This window comes from Cebidichthys violaceus, unplaced genomic scaffold (genome assembly GCF_023349555.1).
Source record: "Cebidichthys violaceus isolate CVI_PGR_0920_01 unplaced genomic scaffold, fCebVio1.0.p SCAF_6, whole genome shotgun sequence".
NCBI lineage: Eukaryota > Metazoa > Chordata > Actinopteri > Perciformes > Stichaeidae > Cebidichthys > Cebidichthys violaceus.
Genome location: NW_027176816.1, coordinates 11869178 through 11881444, shown reverse-complemented (window position 1 = coordinate 11881444; position 12267 = coordinate 11869178). Strand labels below are relative to the sequence as shown.

Here is a 12267-nt window from a genome sequence, read left to right as displayed (position 1 = left end):
ATGAGAGAGGATATGCGCTCAACATATATGTTAGGCCTCAAGGACAAACGCAACACTTTTTGTGGGGTAACACTGAACGTAGACATAACTTTTGTTTGTTCAAAAGAAACCTCCATAGAGCTCCTTCAATTGATTTATTCTATTTGAAGCCGTGCACACAAATTCATAACCTCTGGCTGATGAGAAATGTTGATCAGACAGACCAGGAACCAATTTCCAACAACATGTTATGGAGGTTTGTCGCTGACAAAGAGCACGGAGACCGGAATGAAAAGCATGCAGGGCCCTTACTCTATCAATTATTTGGTATCTTGAACACCTTGTCAAATGTTGAAAGGTGGTGTGAAATATATAAAATGTTGATGAGCTTTTAGTGTGAGTCTGTGGTATTGGTCTTTCCCACCCGTATTAAATATATAGATTTGGAATGTGTAAAAGCCCATTTAGCCTTTTCAATGTTCTCAGATCACAAGTGCTACATTAGTTTTAAAAAGCCCCTATACTGTGACTCTTAAATGGCAGAAATCTTCTTTTCATTAGAATTGAATGTTTTAAAATTGCAATTATATTTTGCAAGATATAACACAACATCTTTCACACAATCAGTCCACAAAACAGATTTCTGCACAGACTTTTACATGCATATTCTTTGCTCATCTATCAACATAAGCATGTGAGCTCAAAACCACCTACACTTCCCTAACACAAATGTTTATGCCGTTAAATTTACAAGGTAGAGACTGCCTACCATTTGCTCCACTTAATGAACTCTAAACACTCCCTGGATCCCCTGTGTTTGAATTTGAGGATCGAGCCCAGCAGTATCAAAAAGCAGCGGGAAAAAGATGCAGAGTGACAGCACTGTCATATCAATTCTCAACCCTTCCAAAGACACATCTCACTTTAGGCTGAAGTGGACAGATAGGGCCTGTGCAAAGCCACTGTACAAATAATTGCTAGTGCATAGTTGCACCTGTCAAATGCGGTTAACCATCTGGGTTTCCGTAGACAAGAAAAAAGGAAGAGAATAGATAAGCTCCATTTAGTTTGGGAGGTGATGTGCCTTAAATTGCAGTGACAGCTGTAAAAGGGCTTGTGCTTGCACACTGAAGAAACGGAAAGTGAGATAAAGGAAAGCATCAGGCTGCAGAGAATAATCTTGGCAGAGGTGCGTCAAAGCCACTAAGGCCATCGTTACTTTGAAGAGGGTAGTAAACCGTTAACTCAGAAAGATGAAATGTTTTCGGGACTATGTATTTGCGTTTTATATCACAAAACTATAAGGTGACTTGTTTTTCACTTGTAAGCGAACCATATACATTTAAAGGAAGTAGGATGTAAGATAATGAAGAGACATATGTGCTTTACGCGTGTGATAACTAAATTCCCTTCACCCTGTATCAGTAGCCGACTTTAAAGAACATCTATTCATAGGTGTACAATTGAAATGCCCAGACCGTAGAGCCACAGTATGAGAATATGGATCAAAGGATGATTGGACATGGTTGCACACATGTCGAGGCACTGTCGCTGTCCCTGATGTGCCTTATGCATGGGCAATCAAGGCTGTGCGTGTTACGGAAGCCTGGCCTTACTGTGTTGTGGCAGTCGGCATTGATCAGCTGCAGCAGCTGGCTCTCAAACTTCTCCAGGGACGGTTGGAGGGAGACGGTCAGTCTGTTCAGGGTGAAGGGCAGCATCTTGAGCAGCTGAGGCCTCAGCAAAGCATCTCCTGTTGACAGTATAAACATGCAGCATATAACATGTCAACACTGCATTGACATTTGCATGATTATATCATATTTAGAGCTCTCCTGGGTCTAAAATAGGATTCCTCTTCCTGTGGTTTGTTAATTATTATTTTTTTAAGCTCAGAAAACGTCTGTTCTCTTGTGGAGGAAAACCACCATGTAGTGTAATACATGTATGAAACAAGTGGTGAACTATATTTCAGTAAATTCCTATTTGTGACCCATTTGCAAAGTCCCATGACGTTCTCCATCATCCCCAGAACATTTATCAGGGCACCCCAGACGGTCTAGAAACCTAAGAGAAGAGAGGTCAACTAGAAAATGCATGGCTTGATAGTGTTATAGCCATGTTGATTCTACTTATATGTGTGTGTGTGTGTGTGTGTGTGTGTGTGTGTGTGTGTGTGTGTGTGTGTGTGTTTGTGTGTGTGTATGTGTTTTATCATATAAAGTGAGCTGAACTTTTCCACGTTACTTTTTCAGTCGTTAATAAGTTTGCTCAACCTGGACTCACTTCAAATGTTTTATACTCCTTGAATGTGTAGTTAACATTTTGTCGTTTGTATTTTTTTTTACCAGGCTTGACTTATTGTGATATTTCATACAGGATGAGGAAACAAACCCCCCTTTTTTGGCAGCAAATGGTTACACGATCAACCCTTACTCTTGATTTTGCATATATTTAACCACAACTTGTCTAAGAGACAGCAGCTTCATCTAAATGACTGCCTAATGCCAACAACTAGGATATTTACACCACAGACGGGGATTCCGGTGCTCGTGTCAAACAATACAAAAAACTGTTTCTGGACGATTGATGTAAACTGAATCGATTGGAGAAGCTCGGACGCCTGTGAGGTCCACAATCACCCCTTTCAGACACAACAAAGAGGAAAATAGCCAGTGTGATTCTAATCTCTTCAAGAGTAATGTAGCCATCAAGCGTTTCATTGCAGCCCTTGTCTCTGGAGCGCAGAGTTGGACTGTTCTGAATGCGGCATGAATATCAAACCGGTGGCTGTGGTCTTAAAAGGCAGCTTAGGTCTGTGCTGCTCACAGCCCCAGAACATGAAGAGGATTAGCCGGCTACCATACCTCCCACTGACTCCCAATGATTATAGCTGTGCACTGTCAGACTTCATTACATTCCCCCTTACAAACTTACTTTCTAAGTACCGCAGACATTTCAACTTCTGATGGAACTAAGTTTCCAAAAAATGGCCACTTTTAAGTACCATGATGAATGTCCTGTTTGTTATCTTGGCAGTTGGAGAAACACAAGTGAGCAGATGCAGATGTGTGTTTACCTGATAAGTGCTGAAGGTGTTGGGATGAGACATGTCATATTTTGATTAACCTAGCTTGAGGTTTGATGGTCTTATTGTTAAATTCATTCTTTGTAATATCTGTACAGTACATGTAGTGGAAGAATCAAAGGAGCTCCACCATTGATTACCAAATCACTGAACACAAATATGTAATAAGCTACACAGTGAACACACACTACATATGACTCCATCAATATAGATTTTTTTTGTTCTTTGCCAAAAGAAGTATATATTGAACGAAGGAGTGAATACAAAGGATAACACACTGAACAAAAAGTCTGAGTTGTGTCAATGGATAAAAGCCTAAAATTCTGAAAAACACAAAATCGGTACCACTACCTCAAAACAGAGACTGACAGAAGTAAGACGTGGTTATCTTGTAGAGCTGCAGTTTGTGCCGAAAATAAAAAATAAATGAACTAAAAAATGTAATAAGACACAGGACACATCCCACTCACACGTGCTGTTAACCATACTTAATTTAGTTTTCAAAATCTAATCTGTTTGAAATAATCTTGATGAGAATAATAGGGACACCACTCGATCCAAAGGCAAACAACTCAAATTCGTAAAACGTTGTAAACTGACTTGAACTTCTCACGTATTGTCCTGTTTTGTGTGTTTTCATCTTATCCTGATAATTTACACATGTTTACATTTTTCAACAATATCCACATCTAGGAGTAGCACAGCTTCATTACAGTCGTCTAATCTTGCCAACTGAGGCCATCCACAGAAGTAACTGTGAGTCAAAGTTCTTAAAACATCCTAAAACTGCATCTGTTATTATAGGGGAGCGTACTGCTCATGCTCTGACCTTCCACCTTCCCAGTGATGTGGACTTTACCTGTTGGAGAAGCTGCAAGCCCGGGGATGTTCTCATTCCCTGATATAAGGACATTCTCTGGCAGGAGGTGCATCACGGAAACCAGCGTGGGGTGTTTTTTTATTGCACAGTTCAAATGTGCTCCATCAATAGTCTTCAGGAGACTGCTGTCTGCAGAAAAAGATATACAACGCATTTATGTCAAACTGTTTTACTGTTTCACATGCATTTCATGACAAACAAGCAAAACGCCACTCTGAATACAAATGTGTTCGATACTTCAGCCCGCCGTCATTCCCAACACACCCAAAGAATCAATCTCCTTGGCGCTTCAAAGTCTAATATTTCCCCAAAAGCAATGAGTCACAGACAACACAACACCAAACACGCAGACTATTTTTCAATATTCCATCTGGGTGTTGGTGACCTAGGTGCAATGTTCCATTACGCTGCGAGCATCGTTTTCCGGGTCTAAACTGAAATGACAACCATTCAACTTGGAAAAAAGGCGCTCGTCCGGAAGAGCACTGCAGCGTAGATGAGGCTCGAGGCATGAGCAATGTGGTTGTCATCGTTCAAGCAGGTCGTCCAATGACAAGCGACGCCCCGCAATCCCAGCCATTAACGCGAAGCGCAGACTATTTAGGAGGTGAGCAAAGTGGTGTTTGATGCGCTGCATATGTTGGCTTCCTTTTCCAGCCTGAACAGCATCACAATCTTTCACTCTGACGGGGGTTAATGATTGCACCTTCAAAAGCATCAGTGACAATCAATACAGGGCGCTTCATTCACCCCCATAGGCTGTTTTGACAAGGTGACAGACAGTGAAACGGTGGTGGATGTCTGAAAACATTGCAAGTGTCGCTGATTTCTGTGAATTCATAGGTGTGTATGCAGGGCAAAGGTATTCACTACTCCAGAACAAAATACTGTTTCTAATCTTCCTGCCGACGACTAGAGGCATGTTCGTGGAAACCCAAGAGAGCCTCCACAGAAGCCTGCCATCCTTCTGGCTTCAAGTTGTTTGGAAGACTATTCATTTCCAGCATGACATCACATGACATCAAGCTAAACGTGCATCAAAGCGATGCCAGGTCTGTTTGAAATCCAAGGAAGAGCCAGGATTATTGACTTGCAAGGCTTTTTCCCACCACAGTCACCACACCCCCAAACATTTTAAGGAAAATATGAAACGAGAAAAGATGAGACACACTTAAACATCATAAGACACTGTGGATCCCCTGAAAGAGTGCTGGAGTAATGTCAATTTTAAAATTCTGCTAAGGCTTGGAGAATAGATACCAGGATTCAAGCTAAATATTAAGAAGTTCTGACTTGCAGCAAATATAAATACATTAATTACACAATTGTTTCACTTTATTTTACTCTTGGTTTCAAATTATCCAATGTCTTTAGACAATCTTACTTCCCTGCAAAGGACATTGTCTGACAACAAAAAATACTAGTCAATAAAGCCCAAATGATACTCACGTCATGTGACCCAAATTTTCACATTTAACCCAAAATATAGACTGCACGTGCTGACAAACGTGCAAACACATGCATGTATGCTAACATCTTGAGTCATGTAGCCATCACTGTTCATGTCCGTTATATCTGGCCTTTAGTGTACTGCAGAAAACAAAGTGTCCTACCAGCCATCAAAATATGCAGCTACAGCATCACAGTTCTAATAAAAACGACTACTAAAGTAATCCACACAATTTGTATTAACTATAAAATGATTAACTATATGCGTCAGTCAGCTTTTAAAACATCCGTGCATTTCCCTGACTGCCTTACGAACTTGAAAAGTTACCTGGAATTGAGAAATAAAGTCCAAACCTTTGTAAGGAAGAATCTAATTTGTTCAGATATTGCCCAATGGTAGCTTCACAATGAATTACATTTTTAAGACGATTTAAGACATGATGTTACACTTCAAAACAAACTGCTAAATCCATCACTTACACATTTATGTTACCAGATTATTCTTTAGAACCGCAGAAGTAATCGTTTTACCAAGAAAATAAATGCAGTAACAGAAGTAAGTAGAGCAGTAATAAAAGAAAGTTGATTCTATGTTCAATTTATTTGAAATGAATGGTATCTTAGAGACTTGAGGGAAAATGACATGTCTGTTGTTAAAGAAGTTATTTTTCAATGACCGTTCCTGCTGTGGACTGCTTTTCATCAATTTCCATGAGGAAGAGCCAGCGCCTTTATCTTTAAGTCAATGGAAAAGAGATTGAGAAGGAAAGAAGATGATGGAGTATGTTGCTGTGTTCTCCTCTCCTCCCTTTCCATGACTCATCCCAGCCAAAGCCTTTAACTCAGTGAACAGTAAACTTACTACAAACAAATTGCTTATGTGTAAAGCCAAAAAAAAGGGAAAATGGTTTGGGGAAATCTCTGAGGTTGCAGCACCACATCAACTCTGTTCTACAAACGTTCTCAGTGGCGACAGCAGCTTTCGTTGGAAAGGTGTTTCTCACCATAGACACAAAAGAAAAGTAGGGTGAGTACGAAGTGAGAAAAAGGGAGGGGGAGAAAGTCAAGCACAGAACTTTCTTGACACAGATGCTGTCCAGGTGTCGGCAACTTTTTTCATCTTTTATTTCTTGCAATTCATTATGCATCAGGCTTGGGTTTCAGATGCTGTGCATGCATTAGAAAACTACCCCAAATTTCCTTACAGCAGTGGTGTCGTATCTCAGAGTCGATTGAGCAGCATCTTGGCAAGAGATGTGAAACCAAGGAAGTGGAGGGAAAAATGGCTCAGCATCAGACAAAAAGAGGCAGTGGTTTGGGGAGGTGGTTGAGTGGGAAAGAGGAAATGATGAAGATGAAAACAAATGAGGTAATTTTGGAGAGTCGGTTTTACTGCAAACTCGGGTACAAGTGAAGGGATTTGAGTGGTGACTTGCATTTGTTTCTGTGTTTCGGCACTGTAGCAATCATTACTTTGATGCTTCTGCACGTCACTTGCCAGAGATTACTTGTCAAACAGTGAAGGTAGCACTAGGGATTCAAACATCAAGCTTTGCCACAGCTGAATTTATAAAACAATTCAATATTTGGTGATTTGGGCTGAAATGATTAGCTGCTTTACTTTTTTATACAGCTTTGTGAATTGTTTGGAGTTGGATTGGTGGCGAGACATATTAAGCAATCTGAAAACGTCCACTCAGGCTCTCGGAAATGTTGATGCACATGTTACACTGATTTCCAGACCGATTTTTGAGGCTGATACTGATTTGATTTTGGGAATAGAAACACCCGATACGGATATATATATCAGCCAATACTTAATACACAAGAACATGTAACTTAAACATGCAAGAATTCCTTTAAATTTGGTTATTAAAGAATTGTTACCAACATATGCACTGGAACATAATACAATTAAAAAATTAACTTGCTCTCTGGTGGACAAACCATAAAATCTCTGATTTTATTTTGTACCGTGCCATTTCTTTTTACCTTTCAGCCGAGACATGCTGTATATCTGCAATTGCTAATATCAGCCAAAAATAACTTGGCGAGAACGTTGATGTAAAAATAGGACTATAGCAGCGCCTTGGTAACCAAATAGTTACAGTGTAAGAAAGCTAAATTGTAAGTTATAACTTTCTGTTAATGTTGCTCTCTTCCTTGTTCATTAAGGGGGTTTTGCTGCTTCAGATACCTACACAGCAGTACACAGCTGTACACAGATATCTTGGTCTGAATCAACGAAACTGTTGTTGCAGCTGGTAGAGATGTTGGCAAAGATCTGGGAATAGTTTGAATCAATATCAATCACTAATAGAGACGCATCTTCAACACACACATAAAAGCACTATGTTTAAATGTTGTAAAGCAAAGTTTGTCCCATCTCAATATGAGCCTAAAGTGGAAATGTTCCAGGTGGAGGAGCCACGACAGGGGAAAATTGTTGTTTAACTTCATTAAATTTGTTGGAAGTTTGAAGTTCACCCAAATAGCAATAAAGCTTGGCGTAGGTAGTGAAAAACAAACACTTACGTGGGTTGCCTTTGAGTCAGATATGCAAGGAAAACCCTTTCGAAGGCACCAGTAAACCTTTTTATCTTTGCCACAGGATTTTTTTGGTATATCAATGAGAGCATTTGTCATGGCATTACCTCTCAGTCCCCCCCCCCCCCACACACAGACGTACACACAATAAATTGATTCATCGTGGTGTTAATTCAAATTAGGATATGCTAATGCAAACACAATGTACCATCTGTTTGTCCTCTCATCACACCAAGAGGACCCCAGAGCAGCCCTCCATCCTTCTTATTCTTAGATCAAGCCAATGAGCTTACTGCCTGCCTTCGTGCTTGTTTCCTCCTCCCTTTTTTTTGCCTCCCTGCCTCTTAGAGGACTAAGACTTTCAAAAGCCCCACGGCAACTTCCTTTCCTCTATCTTCTCTTCTTTTCCTATTTCCTGCCTCTTGACCCTGACTCCAGCTCTGAAAAATAGGGATGCTTTGACTTCTCTGCCACTACCACTATTTCTTTCTTCCCTAGTGTTCCTTTTTCTGTTTCAATTCAGGCCCACTTGTCTCCAATTTATGTTTCAGCATTTGGGTTTTCTCCATTGATCTTATACTCACAGGTTAAAACTGCGTTTAACCTATAACTTGCTTTCATTTTCTGCTGAAAAGTGAGAAGCATGTTTATCAAAACTGCATCCTTTTCAAAGCCATGAAAAAAGCTTGTTTGTTTTTTTCTTGCTTTTAGCTGCACCACTTAGTATCTTTTAATCAGCCCAGTGGCTGTATTCTCTCAAATCTCATCTATCTATTTCATTATGTAATCTGGTGACAATCATGACAATTCTAATTGTCATAAGAGTTATGAGAATCTACCCATCCCATCCCCTTTCATTCCCATTTTTCCATCAAGTTAGTCTTCTACTAGGCAAACCCTTTCTACTCTCCTCCTTCCTTCTTCCTCTTCTTCATGTATTCATGTTTTATCTCTCATTCATTGGCCCATCCCAAAGGGGTGTGTGTGTGTGTGCGTGTGTGTGTGTGTGTGTGTGTTTGTGTGTAGCTCAGCCAGTGGCATAGAGCCCTGCTAGGCAGTAGAACATAGAAACATGCATTGTTTGGCAGCCATGCACCTACAGTATATACCCTGCCTGACCGCGCTCATACTCTGCCAATTGCATCCCCCTACACACACATATACAACAACATGCCCTGGCAGTAAGTGGCACTTCTCTGCAATGATGGCCGGCTGTCAAAGCTGGCATTGTCAATGCAAAACTATGGACTCTGTTGTGACAGAAATATGGAAGATCTCAATAAATGCATCCATTAAAATGACATTTCTGTATAAACATGCTGTACAATTGCATGTAAATATGAGTCTTTCTTGCTGCCCCTATACACTTCTATGACTTTAACATGCCAATTTTTTTTCCGTGCCGTTCCGTTTAAATGATAAGGCCGGCGTTATTCTTAATATTTCTTACTGTCAACAAATGTGTTCTCTACCCTGTAGAGGTGAGAATCTCATCTCATGATTTGATTCAGATTCTTAGTATCATAATTCAATTCTAAACCAACAGGCCCTTTTAACAGCAGCCATTGTCATACGTAGGTGGGTAAACACAGGTGTCACTGATAAAATTATGGTCTCATTCTATTTTGTGTGTCACAGCCATTCCGGTGAGCCAGCATGCACAACACCAGGGCCCTCCTAAATGGAACAGGGTCATAATTAATGTTATTAACACCTGTGTGTACCCTGCTTTTGGGTGCACCTAAATGCTGCACTAGTGCACCTAAATGAAAACGTTAGATGCACCAGTGAAACTAAAGTAAGTCTGGAGCCATGTAGCGCGTTTCTACCTGAACAGTCAAAGCACTTTACACAACCCGATGTCAGCAGAGGTACTTTGCATGGCGCTGCAAGTCACTGAAGCAACTTGGGGCTCAGTGACTTTGCTCAAGCGCAGCTTTCTAAAGTAGTTGGATTCAAAATGTTGTCCAACTATTTTAAGTAATGAAGCTTGCTTGGAAATTGGATTGTCTCTTTTCTATTCGGTTTCCAATTAACTAGTTCTCTTTCAGGTCTGTGTGTGTGTGTGTGTGTGTGTGTGTGTGTGTGTGTGTGTGTGTGTGTGTGTGTGTGTGTGTGTGTGTCCCAAAATGTTTTAGCAAACAACCGTGTTTACCAATTGTTTTTTTCTGGGGTGAAAAAAGCTTGCCCTTGTTTGCCATTGACTATAAAAAAACGGCACTGTTGGCAAAATGGTTCCAATAGATGTGGTCTGGTGTGAATGTGTAAAGTGGTCTGGGTTGACATAAATTATTATCCCTGTCCTGTCCAGCTAAAGACTGGTGAAAGACTTACTTAAAGCTCACTTTGCACTACAGAGCGCCCTGAAAAGTGAAATAAAATATGCAGTGTAGCTATGTGTAAATATGCTATGTTATGCATGTTGCTTGTGGGGAAAGAGAGAAGGGGAATATCATGTGGCAAATGGTTTGGCCAGCTGGGAATTGAACCGGGGACTCGCCCATAACAGTTTTGATTCAGTTTCTTAGAAGAAAGAGTTACCACAAGGTACACTGTCTTTTCATTCATCCGTCTTTATTGTGAGAAGAACCCAGTGAACTCATTTTCCATTCAACAATTCTCAGTGGATCGCGAAGACAAAGACGTCATTTGCACCACGAACAGCGGACAGCATGTTGACCTACCTGTGTACTCCAGAGGACGGAGTACAATTACTGGCCTTGGAACGGACAAAAAGTCCCATTGTGTAAATGATAGGGCTGAGGTTTGTTTGATCCTCGTACACTAGCATACCAGGAAAGTTCATACAGCATTAACACAGTATACACTGAAGACATAATTGGAAGCCCTTTTAATGCCCCGAAGACACCGAGGGACAAACACTAGCTCATGCTAATCAATAGCCTGCTGGTCAATATCAGCTTCTTTCAAAAAGTTGTTCTCAATGATACAAAATCAACTAAATGTTTCAAAGTTGCTTGTTATGGCCAACAAGCAGAAAAGTCCAGATCTCAGATCTTCTCACACTAACAAATCACAAAACAGAGCCTTACAGAAGAGCGCTCTGCCTGGCCTCAAGCTGTACGGATGAGGCCGTCTCAGAAAGCTGCTTGGATCATGTTTACACCAACATTTGCACTGCATAAAAACAAAAATCAGCCTCCTCATTCAATAAGACCACTGTGTGGGAACATCGGGGGTCTCAACACAGAGGGCAGCCCACCTAAAAAATATAACTTCCTGATTCGCATTTTGCAGTCTCTCCAGTACCTGGAACAACATTCCCACACCAACACGGCCCCTTGTGTTTCACACCGGGGTATTTTCTGTACAATCACGTTCACAAGGTGGCATTTGGCGTTTTCCGATTGGTTGCAAACATCCGAGGGGGCAGGTCTTACGTAACGTGAGCCGCCCTTGAGGGCTAGACGGCAAAGAAGATAAAGGGAGAGTAGAGCTTACCTGCATGCTGAATGAATGAGAGAAACAGTGTGTCGCGTCTGTGACGGACAATGAATTATAACCCTCATCCCTGAAGTGTTTCTGTCTGCATCTATTTGTTTATCTAAATGAACTGAAACCAAATGAGCTCAGTGCACCATTGCTGACGCATTGAGATGAGCCACGCAGTCCATTTTGTACTTTGCTTTAAGGCATCCGCTTGTTTTGAGGAAGCACACTCTATTGCAATGATGGTGGGTGACACTTGCTATGGCTTTAAAATGGTAGACGTGTGGAGATACAGCCGTTTATAGTTTAAATTCATTCACTTTTAGTCAATTCATCTTTCAACCCTTTAAACTTCATTCGCAGCACATCAAGAAGTAATGAAGATATTATTCTGATCCGGAGCAACGGTATTTTCAAAAAACAAAGTCGGTGAAACTGAATAATGTGGAATCTGTAATGAATGAAGGATGAAAACAACGTCAGCCCCCCGGGGCACGTTTTCTCATTATAATTCGTTCACACAATGAGACATGAATGACTACCATGAGGAAATGTACTTATTTCACACCAGCACAGAACAGTTTTAGATACTTGCTTGTCTCTACAAACTCAGACTCACGATGCTTCACATCAAGAAGTAGATACAAGGACTGCGTGTTCCTGTCACAGTGAATGAGACGAAAAGTGATACAAAGAAACAAAAAAGGGTTCCATCCATAAAAGAGCCGCAAGAGTGGCAGCAATATGGCCCTTAGAAAAAAAAGCAAAAAGTTCCACTAAACAACAGGCATGTGGTTAATAATTCAGCGAGTATAAGAGTCCGTTTGAGAAAAGGGTTTCTAATATTCATGTGACATGATAGCCAAGACAGGAA

The 12267-nt window shown here is 40.8% G+C and overlaps 1 protein-coding gene across 1 annotated transcript in view; it reads right to left on the bottom strand.

The window, feature by feature from the left end:
* Positions 1–12267, bottom strand: part of nphp4 (nephronophthisis 4) — a 172664-nt gene that overhangs the window by 135954 nt on the left and 24443 nt on the right. The window contains exons 5-6 of the mRNA XM_068733608.1: positions 3927–4076; positions 1596–1732 (exon numbers count right to left, since the gene is read on the bottom strand). Of these exons, the coding sequence (XP_068589709.1) occupies positions 1596–1732; positions 3927–4076 (287 nt within the window). The remainder of the gene's footprint in view (positions 1–1595; positions 1733–3926; positions 4077–12267) is intronic.